The sequence below is a fragment of the Macrotis lagotis genome, chromosome 2, assembly GCF_037893015.1.
Source record: "Macrotis lagotis isolate mMagLag1 chromosome 2, bilby.v1.9.chrom.fasta, whole genome shotgun sequence".
NCBI classification, from domain to species: domain Eukaryota; kingdom Metazoa; phylum Chordata; class Mammalia; order Peramelemorphia; family Peramelidae; genus Macrotis; species Macrotis lagotis.
Window position 1 is genome coordinate 11,339,769 of NC_133659.1, and position 14,453 is coordinate 11,354,221.

A 14,453-nucleotide genomic window follows, 5' to 3' on the forward strand; every position below is an offset into this window, starting at 1 on the left:
TAGACCTTAAAATGCAGCATTTATTAGGTTCCTATTGTATATTTGACAAATAGGAAGACAAAGAATTAACCCAAAGATTCAAAACAAAATTTGGGGTAAAAAGCAATTTAACAAAACTTACCATTGGCATAAGAACAAAAGTTCTTGACTTGGGGGTTGTGAACTGATTTTAAGAAGTATGTTGACAACTGTTTCAATTTAATTGCTTTCCTTTGTGACTTATTTTTAAGGACAGGATTCTGAGAAGGTGTCTCTGGTTTGTGCAGATGGCCAGAGGGGTCCCTTGGCTTCAGGTAAGGGTCAGAACACTGATTCTGGGGTCTGGATTCTGGAATCGTAGTTTACCTTTAACACAACCTGTGTGCCTTAGGTACAGGTTTCTTAACTTCCTCAGTTTGCTCATATGTAAAAAAAATAAAGGTGGTTGGGCCTCATGGCCTACCACCAAGGTTGAAGCTCCTTCCTTCTCTGGATCTATGATCTTATGATATGACCAACTCGGTCTGCCAGCAATGGATTAGATCCACCCCCAGGTTGAAGGGAATTTATTTTTTTAAATTTTTTGCAAGGCAATGGGGTTAAGTGGTTTGCCCAAGGCCACACAGCTAGGTCATTATTAAGTGTCTGAGTTCAAATTTGAACTCAGGTCCTCCTGACTCCAGGGCTGGTGCTCTATCCACTGCGCCACCTAGCTGCTCCTTGAACAGAATTTCAGTGAAGGTTCCTTCACTTTCTGAACTTGGGCATCCAGATGATAAAGGATAAAAACAACAACAAATCCCAAACACTGCAGGTCTTGTCAGAAGAGAAGAGACCTTTACAGAAGAGACCTTCAGGAAATCCACCCGCTCACTTTACAGATGAGTAAACTAAGGCACAGAACGACTGGCTGGGGGTAAGACTAGAACTTAGGTCTTGGGAATTTCACCCCCTACCTTCTCCCCCACCTTCTACTGCTCTTTGTAAACTGGTACAGAGATAGGTCTGGATTCTCATGCTGGTTGGGTGGGGCTGATGAGATGCCATCTCTGGCTGCTGTCTAAATTGGATGAACACAGTCAAGAAGGAGTGGTTTCTGCTCCTGACCAAACTGGTTTTCAAAGCAAAACCCTTGCTTCAAAAATACCTCTTCAAAGGGTGACAGCTGAGGCATCAGCTGGCTTGCACTAATTCTGGAAAACCCTGCTGAGTTCTCTACTGTATGCAGACTTTCTGGGGAAGAAACATTCTCTGAATACCAGATTCAGGGGCAAGTAGATGGGCAAACATATTTGAAAACCCCTAAGATTTTCAACAAATGAATGTGGATAACTAAAAATTATTCAGCATTTTTAATTCTTTTTTTGCCCTGAAATATTACTCTTCCATCATTTCTCATTGCCCTTCTCCAGATTATTCATCTTCCTCCTTGTAACAAAGGGAAAAACAGATTAAACCAAACTATCTTCTTCAGAAAATGCATTCTTGCATCCCTGTGGTCCTCCACTCCTCAGCTCTAAGGAAGCAATAGATTTTGTGGAGTCTTCTCTAGAAGAGAAGTGATCTCAGGGTTTCCCCCCGCTTCAACTCAGAATTCAGCTTTTCATCCATCTTTCTCATCTTTGGTGTGATAGTTACTAGGGATGTTACTACTCCCTTTATTCTGCAGCAATCCCTACAAATCTTCCTGTTTCTTTGAATTCCTCATATTCCTCATTGGTGAGTGTACAGTATTATTTCATTACAGTCCTATAAAAATGATTTGTTCTTTTTTCTTATCATCCAATGGATGAGTATATGTTGTCTCAAAAACTAAATAGCTTCTTTTTGGAGAGGAAGTCAAATCAGAAAAATCTTTGCTTAAAACCACTAGAATACTGTGGGTACAAAAATGAACAATAATATAGTCCCTGCCCTCAAGAGGCTTATATTCTAGTAATAAAATTGGTATGTGATACCAACATTCAAGGTAAAACATGAGTCGTCCTTGGTTACTTTGAGCTGCTTGGGCGGTACCCAGGTGGGGAAAGCCCCCTGCTTTGATTTGGATGTTGGACAGCCCTCTAGGGAGGGAAGGACAAGCTAACCAGACCATGGGCTAGAAAGTAGAATCGCAGCATCCAGGAAAGTCCTATAGTGTATAGCCAGTTAGTGAGTGATGGCCCCAGAGTCAATCTTTACCCTGTCCAGGGTCAATTTGTCTCCACAGATTTGGGGATGAAAAGAGCCCTTTGGGAAGATGGAGAAAGACAGACTGTGCAACTCGCTGTCTTCTAGAGGGTCTGTAGCAATGGAAGGCAAGTAATCCAGGTTCGAAGGTAAATAATCCATGTTGGCAGGCAGGTAGACCACTGGGATATCGCTAAGGTGGCTGGCTGGGTCTTCTGTCTTTGGTCCCCCAGGGCCTATTGCCCTGTATGGATCAACCCCTTGGCCTTTCTCAACTTGGAGAGATCCTGGTGTTGAGGGGTGGGAGACTCCATATTCTGGCTTTACTTTGAGGGATTTTGGAACCTGAAGCCAGCTCTCTCTACCTGACTCATGGAGGTTATGGTTTCTTGGCCAACAAGAGGGATGTGTCTCCTGGAGGGTTGGGGCTGCTTTTTGGAGAACTTCGTTGATTTCTAGAGTTTCAGGTTCTTCAGAACTGCTCCAGTTTGAGAAAATGTCAAAATGGAACTGCATTTCATCCTATTGGAATGAAGAAAGAATGTGAGATAACATACACAAATTGCTCCCAGTTGGGAGCATATATGATTTAGTAACCACTACTTTAAAGGAACAGAGAGCTGGGAATAGGATATTCCAGAATGCAATGTATGGATATACATACATATATATGAATATTTCTAACCAAGAATAATTTCCTCAGCAAAACTGAAAATAATCCTTTAGAGAGAAAATGGAAATGAAATAGGGAACTTTATCAGTCTACCTGATAAAATGTCCAGAGCTGCAGAGAAGTTGAAACACCCACTCGAGATAAATCATAAGAAGCTGCAAGTGGAAAAGCTATTGATGTTCTAATATGGGGAGACCCCTCTGGGGTCAAAGAAGGAGTCTAATTAGAAAACCTAGGAATGGTCCTATTATATTTTGATGGTGTTAAATGAAGAAAAGTACAGAGAAAAGAATATTCCAGAAGGTAAGTGAGGTGGAAGAAGGTTAGCAAAAAATATCTCCCATTATTAGGCAAGCCTACACAAATACTTTCATCTGAACTAGTCATAGGAAGGAAGACATATATACATATATATATATATATATATATATATTTTTTTTTTTTTCACTAAATGGAATAAAGAGGAGGAAGGAGAATAAGAAAAAGGATAAGTGAAGGGAGGGATTAGTCCTAAGCAAAACAAACTCCAAAAATGTGTATTTATAGTAAACTAAGGAGATACCTGTTAATTGGGGAAGGGCTGAGCAAGTTATATATGAATGTGATGGAAGCTGTATGTGTGAAGGGGCTGTATTTAGAGAAACCTAAGATTTGGATGATGACAAAGATTTGCCATCAGAGGAAGGTGGGCAGACCTGGAACAACTTGTACAATAACAGCAATATTGAAAGACTTAGAAACTTTGCTTGTTGTAATGACCAACTATGACTTCAGAGGACTGAGAGTGAGCCATGCCACCCAGTCTTGGTAGAGCAATGAACTCAATATTTTGGACTTGGTCAAAATGGGAATTGTTTGGCTTTTTTTTAGTTTTTTTTGCAAGACAATGGGGTTAAGTGGCTTGCCCAAGGCCACACAGCTAGGTAATTATCAAGTGTCTGAGACCGGATTTGAACCCAGGTACTCCTGACTCCAGGGCTGGTGCTCTATCCACTGCACCACCTAGCTGCCCCTGTAGAAGAGTTTTTTTAACAGAAAATGGAAGATATTAATAATTTATAAAGTTTTCAAAACACTATAGACAGTACCTCCTTGACTTAGAAAACATTTAGTCCAACCTCCTTGTTTTACAGATGAGGAAACTGAGGCCCAGAGAAGGTGACTTCCCCAAGCAGACATTTGCCATGCAGGCTGGCAAGTAGTGCCAGAAGCTTCCATCACTGTTGCTTTGAAAGCCCATCAGTCCACATGTAGTGGCTGACCAACAGCTCAACCAACTGTGTCTACCTGTGTATATGGGAGGATGGGTAGGCAGGACCACAGGAGGAATATCAAGGCTGGAAGTCTGGTGTTCTGGGATCATAAATAAAGGGGGCCCCTGCATGAGGCCCTGGATGAGGAAACTGAGGCCTGGGATCATGCAGCTAATAAGGCTCCCCCCAGGGCAGAAGGAGAACCTGCATCTTCTCTAACCAAGGTACCAGATTGGAGCTGGCTCAGAAAATCCCCTTGTTCCTTTTGACCTTGGATTCAGGTAGAAAAGAGACCCCGACATAAGAAGGTAGAATGACACTGTGGTACTGACTGGGAGCCCTCTTTCCTCCCTCAGCCTTAGTTTCCCACTCTGTAAGAGGAGGGAGTTAGATGAGGTAATCGAGCACTTACCTCCACGACGGCATACTTCTTGGCCCATATGCTGTTTGCGGGGTCCGGAATGTCTTGATGATACCACTGGGGTTGGAGAGCATAGATGGCAGACTTCACTCTGCAATGGAAACAGCTAATTAAAGGGGACCCCCAAAGCCAGGGATTCTTGTTTCCCCAGAATGGCAGGATTTTCTTTTATAAATAAGCTTAACAAATTGTAAATGCTCTTGTTGAATGACTGGAAGCCTCCATCCTAGCAGCCTGAAGGCCAGCGTTGGGGCGGTCTGGCTGGACACTCTGCGGCGTCCTGCCCTTTCTGAGGGCTGTGCCCCTGAGGGTCCAACATGGCAGCTTCCACGCGGGATCTGGAAGCCAAGACCCAAGACCCAAGACAAAGGAGCTTCACTGCTGTTGTGGGGCTGTGAGGCCAAGCGGTCAACTTACTTTGCTCGAATTCGGGACCTGGAGAAAATCCCCACTGCAATGAGGGTCACCGCAATCAGTGCCACCAAAACGGTCCAATCAGGAGCACCTGAAACATTAGCAAACTGCTGCAGTTGTCTTCAAAATGTCATCTGAAGACTGGGCAAGTCATGTTCCGCCTGCCTGCCTCAGTTCCCTCATCTATAAACTTGGCCCAGAAAAAAAAAAAATGACATTTTATTTTCAGCATCCACTAACTGAAAGCCAGTAATTCCTTCTATTAAGAATTATTCAACAAAACTGGGACCAGAACCTGTGACTCCGCCATTACAGAAATCACAGGTATTTTCATTTCCCATTACAATTTTACAGAAATATGGAATTATCACTTACTTTGAAAATAGCGGCACTAATTAGACCAACTGCTAGATCACGTGTTCACAGTTTCCCATTCTTTAGTACAATAGGACTGGTTTCCTTTGCAATCTTTTCTATTCATTTTTTTTAACATTTAAAGACATAATTCTGAGTAGGGGTCCCAGATACAGAAAAGGTTGAAGACCCTGGCTCTAATGCTATAAGCTGCAGAATAGGGGCTGACCTGGTTCATAGGATTATAGAGGAATGAGGACAATCTTAGAACTCTTCCAGTTCAAAGGAAGAGTTGAGGCGCAGGTGGTCTGACTCCCCCAGAGTCCCTCAGGTTGGAGCAGGGTTGGAATGTTCAAGGGGTAACTAGGTGGTGCAGTGGATAGAGCAAGGGGAGTCAGGAGTACCTGAGTTCAGATCCAGATTCAGACACCTAATAATTACCTAGCTGTGTGGCCTTGGGCAAGCTGCTTAACCCCATTGCCTTGCAAAAAAAATCCTATGGTCAAAGTGACAGAATGTGGGAGGTGAAAGAGACCCCAACCTCGCAGCTGAATGGAATCTCTCCTGCTGTGGACACCCCTTTCTATTCGAGGAAATGACTAAATGATGAATGCCCGGAGAACTTGGTTTTCTCAAACCTCTCCCCAGTGTTCAGAGCTCTCAAGAAAGTGGGGGTGACGTGGCCAAAGGCAAGGCCCCTAACTGCTCCACTTCAGTTTCTCATTTATAAACAGCAAACCTTCCTGCTTCTGGATCCCCCAAAGACTGATCCCCAGGAACATTTATTAACCTGTTCTGTGACAGGACAGGCTTAATTCCCACCCCACCAAGTACCTAAGAGGAGCCTGGGATTGGTCTGGCCGCTAGAAATCGAGACAAAAACAAGAAGCTCAAGGAATTTACGTTCTTCTGAGACTACAACAGAGACAAAAATTAGGCAAAGCGCTTCTGAGAGGGGAATGGAAAGAGGAGAACCCCAAGGCGCTCTGAGATGCTAGGGATTCTACCAGGAAAAGGGACAAAGGGGAGAGCTCTTCAGATGAGTTCAAGTCCAGAGGCAGACTGTGGCCATTATGTATAGATGTTCCGGAAGAGGTGGTGCCGTGACAAGCACATGAATTGGATTGGGGTGGGGGGCTGTGCTAAGTCCCCAGCCTCACTCTCTCCTCCAGAGCCATCTGGGTCTAGTGGCCAGATGTGGATCAGGACAACTGGAGATGGCCCCGGATGGGAGGAGATCATGTTCCAGTGACCTGCCCAAGGCCACATGGCTAGTAAGAGTCCAGTGTGTGAGGCTAGATTCAAGGCCAGGGCTGTAATCATGGCGAATGAACTAGTGAGTATCTGTAGAGGAAGGGTCAGACTGGACAGGGTTTTAGGAGTGTGGCCTAAAGGGGTCCGAGTAGGAGACTGTTGAAGAGTTTTTCCAATAGAGAAGGATGGACTAGTTCCAGGTTCTCTTAAAGTACCCTTGTGTTTCTTTCTTTTTTTGTTTTGATTTTTAGGTTTTTGCAAGGCAAATGGAGTTAAGTGGCTTGCCCAAGGCTACACAGCTAGGTAATTAAGTGTCTGAGACCCGATTTGAACGCAGGTACTCCTGACTCCAACGCCACTACGCCACCCTCACCCTGTGTTTCTAATGGAAACACTCCTGGTCCCCACCTACTGCCATTCTCTGTTGGTCCATGCACCTTCTGTGCTTGATAGCGCACAGCTAGGGGTGGGGAGCGGAGAGGGAACGCGTCATTCTAGAGAGTCTTTCAGACTGGCCATTAGCCTTGGAATGGTCAAAATGCTAGAGTGGTCAGGGTAGGGTGGGGTCGGGTTGGGGGGGACACAAGGGAGTCTGCTTGCTTAGGCATTTTGGAGTTCCCAATGTAGAGTAGTGTACATTGTCCACCAAGGGAGACAGCATGACTAGCCTCACCCCATTTTACAGATGGGAAAACTGAGACCCAGAGATGCAAGATCTGACTTGTTCAAGTGTTCCCGCTTGGGAAGTGGCACAACCAGGGTCCAGCCTAGAGCTTCTGGCTCCCAAGGCAGTGGTCAGAGCCTCCTCTGAGGCTTAACCTCCTGGGGGGGCCTTGGTCATTCATTTATGAAGAGCCTCTGAGCCTCCTCACCCCTGAGCTTATTTTTCACCTTCCATTGACTGGCTCTCCCTCCTTCCTCTTAGGGGCTGTCTCCCCCCACTAGAATGTAAGTTGTCTGTGGGGTAGGGGTGTTCTTTCTGCTTGTATTTGAATCCCAGAATGCCTAGCACATCCACAGTACCCCTACAGCCACCCCCAAGGGGCTGGCCGCCTCTGGGTCCTTCGCCTGCTTTCCAAATAAGGAGGGGACTTTGGAGGATGGGCTATCTCGGAGACGGTCACCCTAATTAACCTGCTAATAAAAAAGCTGGAACAACTTGTTTTAAGTTGGCAGCTCATGCGGTAGGCGGGGTGGACAGGGTGGCTGCGGCAGCCAGAAGCAATTGCATGGCTCCAATTTGACCACGTCTATCAGTCCTGAGGAGATGCTGGGGAAATGACCTGTTTGTCAGAAACCTATGCAGGAGAGAGAGGGAAATAAGGAAGACCGGCCTGCCCAGGGATTGGTGGAAAGTCTTGCATTTGGGTTAAAAATCAATTTCACAAGAACGAGAGGGGAAGGAAGGAGGGAAGCAAGGAACAAAGGGACGGAAGGAGGACCGGAGGCACAAAGAATGGCAAAAGCTGTCTCTGTCCTCAAGGACTATAAGAACACATGGCTTGTAAGGGATGAGGGTAGTTCATTCTTACTGTTCCTTCTGGGTAGAAAACATTCTACAATTCTATGAAGAATTTCACTTTCTCCCAATAGACGTGCAGGGGTGGGGGGCAATAATAGTAATCTGGACAATACAAACATGCCCATTTTGATCCCACTCTAAGGTGGCAGCTGCTCTTCATATGTTCTCTCATTTGATGATGGATAGGCGTCCAGCCTGGCAGTCAGAAAGATCTGGCTCCACCGCTGACTGTCTCTGATCCAGGTCAAGGCAGGTGGGCCCAGCCTGGAAGGGACAGACCTTGCAGATGGGGCCTGAGCTATAGCCAGGGAAGGGGTTTGAATTCCAAGGGTTCTCCATCCTGATAAAATCACATGTCAATTAACCTGCTGGTGAGAGAGGATGGTGCACCAGGAGGAGCAGGTGCTTTGTTCAGGTTTCCAGGCCCTCTCACTACCCCGGTGTGTGGTCTCAGGGAAGTGCCCATAGGAGATGGGACCCACCTTGTAAAGGTGAAATGAGGTGAATGGAAAAGGCTCCCAGGTACTGGTTGCCAAGGGCAAGGTGGAAGGTCAGAGGGCTTGGGGGTTAGCAGGAGTCAGAGAGCAAAATGGAGCAATGGGAAGTGATGGCAAAGCAGGCTGAGTCTTTCTGGCCTCCTTGCTCAGGGCGATGCACCCATGGAGGAGAACTGCAACTCCTTTTGAGCTTAGATCTTACCTTCTAAGGAAAGTTCCCTCTCATTCCCTCTGGGACCCTCTCCTGCTGCTGTGGAAGCCGTCATCCACAACACATAAGTGACTCCAGGCTTGAGGCCCCTGATCAGATGCGAAGTGGTTGCCATCTCATAGGGAATTTCTGAAAGAAGGGATAGGGATGGAGAAAGGCTAAAATGTTTAAATAAACCATGTCCTCACTTTCCTATGTTCCAACAGAAACTAGGTTCCATTCCATGCCCATAGGGGAATTTTTAAGTTGGGGGAGCACAACCCATCCATCTATCATTTCTCCATCCATTCATCTCTCTATCCCTCAACCCATGTTTCCATCTGGTCATCTATCTCATTCATCCATCCATCCATCTCTCTATCTGTCTATTCATTTCTCCAGCCATTCTATCCATTTATCCAGGTATCCATCTCTCCATCCATCTAACATCTATCTATCCAACCATCTAATCTATCCATCTATCTCTACAACTATCTACCTATCTATGTCTCTAGGTCTTTATCTCCATATCACTGTCATCTTTCAAAGGGACTTTTTAAAAGCACTACTCCCAGTGGGGTGAAGTTGTTAAACAAAATGGTAGGAACCCTATATGGATATTGTTGGCAGAGATATCAAATATAGGCTTGGGTTCCTTATGGTTTTCCTGTTCCCGGAATATTATATACAGTCAAGAAAATTTTCAGAGAAATGATGAAATTCTCTTCCCCCCCCCCAAAAAAAAGAAACATTGGTTGGAGGGGGATTAGCAACTTCTCCAATGACTTTCTGAGTGTTCAAGAGGGGGACCAAGTACCATATGTCAATTAGCAGATCAATAAATACTCTTATCTGTCAGATCTATGGAAAGGGAGAAATTTGTGACCAAACAAGAAAACAGAGTTCATTATAAAATGCAAAATGGATGATTTTAGGGGAAGCTAGGTGGCATAGTGGATAGAGAACCGGCACTGGAGACAGATAAATCTGAGTTCAAAACAAGCCTCAGACACAAGATTTACTTAGCTGAGTGACCTTGAGCAAGTCACTTAACCCCATTGCCTTGCAAAAATCAGAAAAGAAAAAAGAATAATGATGACTATATTAAATTAGAAAGCTTTTGCACTAATAAAACTAATACAGCCAAGATTAGAAGAAAAACAGAAAGCTGGGAAAATTTCCACAGCTAGGAATTCTGATGAATGTCTCATTTCTAAAATATATAGAGAATTGAATCAAATTTATAAGGTTACAAGTCATTCCCCAATTGAAAAATGGTCAAAGGATATGAACAGTTTTCAATGAAGAGATTAAATCATATGAAAAAATCCTCCAAATCATTATTGATTGGAGAAATGCAAATTAAAAGAACTATGAAGTACATCAGATAGGCTAAGATGACTAAAAGGGAAAATGTTGGAGAGGATATGGGAAAACTGACATTAATGCACTTTTGGTGGAGTTGTCAACTGATTCAACCATTCTGGAGAACAATATGGATCTATGCCCAAAGAGCAATAAAACTGATTCTGCCCTATGACCCCATAATACCAATACTAGACGTATATTCAAAAGAAATTTTAAAAAATGGGAAAAGTCCCATATGTTCAAAAATAGTTATAGAACCTCTTTTTGTATTGGCAAAGAATTGGAAATTGAAGGAATGCCCATCAGTTGGGGAATGGCTGAACAAGTTATGGTATATGAATGTTTTGGAGTACTATGGGGCTATAAGAAACATGAATGGTTGGACTTCAGAGAAACATGGAAAGAATTACAGGAACTGATGCTGAGTGGAGGGAGCAGAACCAAGAGAACATTGTACACATTAACAATAACACAACTCATCTCAGCAGTTCAGAGAGCTAAGACACCCCTGGGAGACCTGTTACAGACAAGGGCGTGCTCATCCAGAGGAAAACTAAAAACAAAACCATAGAATCTGAATGGATACAATGCTCACTTTTTAAAAAACTTCTCTTGTTTTTCCTTCCTATCCCATGGTTTTCTTTCTTTTCCCCTAGTCCTAATTTCTCATAAACAAAATAACATGTAAACATGTTAAACACAAATGTAAATGCACAACATTTACCAGACTATTTGTCACTGAGGGAAGGAGGGTGGTAGAAAAAGGTGTAACTTCATCCAACTTAGGTCAATGTACAGCGTGGAAACAATGTAAAGACTAACAGACTGCCTTCTGTGGGGGTGGGGGAGGGAAGTGAGATTTGGGAAAAAATTGTAAAATTCAAAAAGAACAAAAAAAGAAAAAGAAAAAGGTGCAGCATAAATTTGCAAGTGGATGAAGGTTGAAAAATTTTCATAATATGTAATTGGAAAAAAAATACCCTAAGGGCACTGAGCCTTTTGCCATACTGGACTCAACTCATAATTATAAAATTCCCCAATGCTTAGTTTAAAAAAAAAAGGGTGGGATCAACTCACTTTGGTTTTTGAGTGGCAAGCATTGTATCCTAGCTATGAAAATGGCCTTTGCCAGAATACTCTCACTCATGGGGCAGTGAACAAGTCTGTTCTGGTAACCTAATGTGAAGCACAGAACTCAACAGTCTGATTGTGCCTCCTCTCTGAGGATCTTGGTTATTCAGAGACTCCAATTAATGCCAGACAACATGTGGGTAAGGTAAGCATGACGAACCCCACTGAGCAAATGGGGTGACCGAAGTCTGGGCAGCTAATGAGTCGCAGGCCCTTGGGAACCCCAAATCCTCTTGAGACCAGGGAATCCTAAGGTTTATGGTCAGAAGAGACTTTGGTTGATATCTAATCCAAATCCTTCAGTTTTACAATTGAGGAAACTGAGGGCAGAGAGGTCAGGTAAGTTGTAGCCCAGTAACAAGATAGAATCTAGGATTTCTGACTTCCAATCCTACTTCCTTTCAGACTTGGAATTATAAGGCAAGCCCACATGTTTATTATCGAGGAGAAGAAAATTATCTTTTGTAACAAAAGAATTATAGTGATAATAATTCCCATTTGTATGACCCTTTAGGTGATCACAAAGCACTTTTCTGACAACTGTGAGATGTTTCACAAACATGGAAATTAAATCTCTAAAAACAGACTCACAACATTTAGAAAATAGGCAGTGCTGGTACTTTAGTGCAGAGAGCCTAGAAGACCTGAGTTCAAATCCAGTTTCAGACACTGTGTGTCCCTGGGCAAGTCACAGCCTCTGTCTGCCTTAGTTTCCTTATAAAATAGTTTTTATAATGATTAAATGATCAAATGAAATCATAGTTGTGAGGTGTGCTGGTACATAATAAGACACAAACCCGTCTTCCTGACTTCAAAGACAGGATTCCTCCTACTATACAATGTAGGTAACAATCATTATTGGACTAGTCCAGGGACTGTACCTAGGGCTTATCAATATTTTGATAGCTTTTTTTGTTGTTCAGTCATGGCCAACTCTCTGTTGGTCCCATTTAAGGTTTTCTTGGCAGAGATATTAGAGTGGTTTGCCATTTCCTTCTCCAGTATATTTTACAGATGAGGAACTGAGGCAAACAGGGTAAAATGAGGTGCTCAGCTAATGAAAGTGTACAAGGCTGAATTTGAACTCAAATCTTTCTGGTTGCAGGTCACTGTGCCACCCAACCGATAACTTTATTCTCATAGAAGTGGTTTCCATATAATGTATTTTATGCCTTTGAAAACATGATTCCGAGGAGTCCGTGGACTTCATTTGACTGCCCAAAGGTTTCAGGGTCAGAAACTGTGGATTAGATGACCTACCTGGCCATGTAGAAGGACATAAAAAAGGAGCAGTCCCTGTCCACAGGGGCTTACATTCCACTGGGGAAAGACTGAAGCAGATCAGCCTCATGCCTACACTGTCTGACTCCAGAGCTAAGACTCCATCACGTCATCAAGGAGCCAACCCAGAGTCATGGAGTCACAGAGAAGGTTGTGACCCAGCCTTGTTGGGCTTGTCAGACCCTGCTGTGAGGAGGAGATGAGCCGTCCAGTCCCAGAAGGGGAGGGAGTTCGCTGATGGCTTGAGTCGAAGATTTTGGATGACAGAGTCCTGGTGGTGGGGAGCTTGGGCACATGGATGTGAGACAGGAGTGGACTTGGAGGCAGTGCTAGTCAAAGGGGGGCTCTGTGGTAGGAAAATTAACCAGAGGGATGGGAAAGAAGCCTAGCAAGATATGGTGATCTGAAATAGGGGTCAAGATTGCAGATTTCAGAGAGCGATATGGTAGACCTTCCACTAAGCTACAGGGGGAGTGGAGGAAAGCTATAGATCAAGGGGACGGAGAGATAAAAGCAGATTATCAGACAGCCAGACAGATGCTGCTGTACTAGGAGGAGATGCTTCCTTGCCTCCAACTTATTTTGTTTTTCACTTAACAAGCATATATTTTCTCTCCTTTCTCTCCTCATTTTAAAAGAACAAAGAAAACCCTTCTAAAGTAATATGCAGTCAAGGAAAATAAATTCCCACACTGTGCCCAACATATAGAACAGATACTTTCAAAAAAACCATATAGGAAAAGATTGGCATTATTATGGTTAGGATCATGGGTTCCTAGATTTGAAGGGAAAGGGACCTTCAACACCATCACATTCAGCTCTCTCTCAAAAACAGGTTTGGCGTTCGGTCATTTCATTCCTAAAAACCCCAGTTCAGATTTTCCTGACAAAGATCCTGGAGTGGTTTCCCGTTTCCTTCTCCAACTCATTTTATAGAAGAGGAAATTGAGGCAAATAAGATGAAGTGACTTGTCCAGGTATAAGAAATGATGAGCAGGATGATTTCAGAAAAACCTGGAAAGTCATACATGAACTGATGCAAAGTGAAGGGAGAAGAACCAGAAGAGCATTGTAACAATAGCAGCAACACTGTGTGAAGGACGTAGCTCTTCTCAGCGATACAGTGATCCAAGACAATCCCAAAGGACTCATTGCTGAAAAATGCTATCCAACTCCAGAGAAAGAACCAGTTTCATGTAAATATAGAGCGAAGCTTGCATGCATTCTTCCTTTTTTTGTTTTTTCTTCCTTTCTTTTTCTCTTTATTTCTTACTTCTTAGTCTTCTTGCCCAAAATTATTAATATAGAAACATCTATCTATCTATCTATCTATCTATCTATCTATCTATCTATCTATCTATCTATCTATAAATATAATTGCCCTTGTATAACCATTTCAGGGAGGAGGGAAGAGTGAAAGAGAGATAGAATTTGAGATTTGAAACTTTTAATAATTCAAAGTTTTTAAAAGTAATGGGGGAAAAGATTTTTTTTTAGTGACTTGCCCAGAGTCAGACAGCTAGTAAGTGTCTGTGGCCACAATAGATCTTTCTGACTCTGGACCTGATGTTCTATCCACTCTACCACCTAGCTACCCAATAGGCTTTGCAAGGTTAAATACTTCCAATTTTCCCCACATGGCCCGCTCCAGGCATTGAATTTGAATAGCAGCCTGTTGTCTACAGACCCAATGTTATTACCATACCACAGGGCCCCCTAGTACCAGACTATTTCATATTAGATTTGTACATTATAGTATCATGTGGGTCCTTGCCACCTTGGCTTGGAAAATATGGCCAGTACCTCTCCCAGAGCATTTCTAGACCTTAAATGTCATTTAGTATAATTATACTTGATTTCTGTCTTTACAGAAGTGGGTGGTTTTGGGTATGGAGTGTTTTTGTTTTTGTATTTCTGGTGCCTGGAGCTTAGTAGGAGGAAAGGAGC

General features: G+C 43.3%; 1 protein-coding gene across 1 annotated transcript in view; it reads right to left on the reverse strand.

The window, feature by feature from the left end:
• Positions 1–5: 5 nt before the first annotated feature.
• The window catches only part of IL12RB2 (interleukin 12 receptor subunit beta 2), an 81,532-nt gene continuing 67,084 nt past the window's right edge, over positions 6–14,453 (reverse strand). Inside the window, exons 13-16 of the mRNA XM_074221224.1 lie at positions 8,739–8,876; positions 4,913–5,000; positions 4,487–4,586; positions 6–2,670 (exon numbers count right to left, since the gene is read on the reverse strand). Of these exons, the coding sequence (XP_074077325.1) occupies positions 2,128–2,670; positions 4,487–4,586; positions 4,913–5,000; positions 8,739–8,876 (869 nt within the window). The 3' untranslated portion in view covers positions 6–2,127. The remainder of the gene's footprint in view (positions 2,671–4,486; positions 4,587–4,912; positions 5,001–8,738; positions 8,877–14,453) is intronic.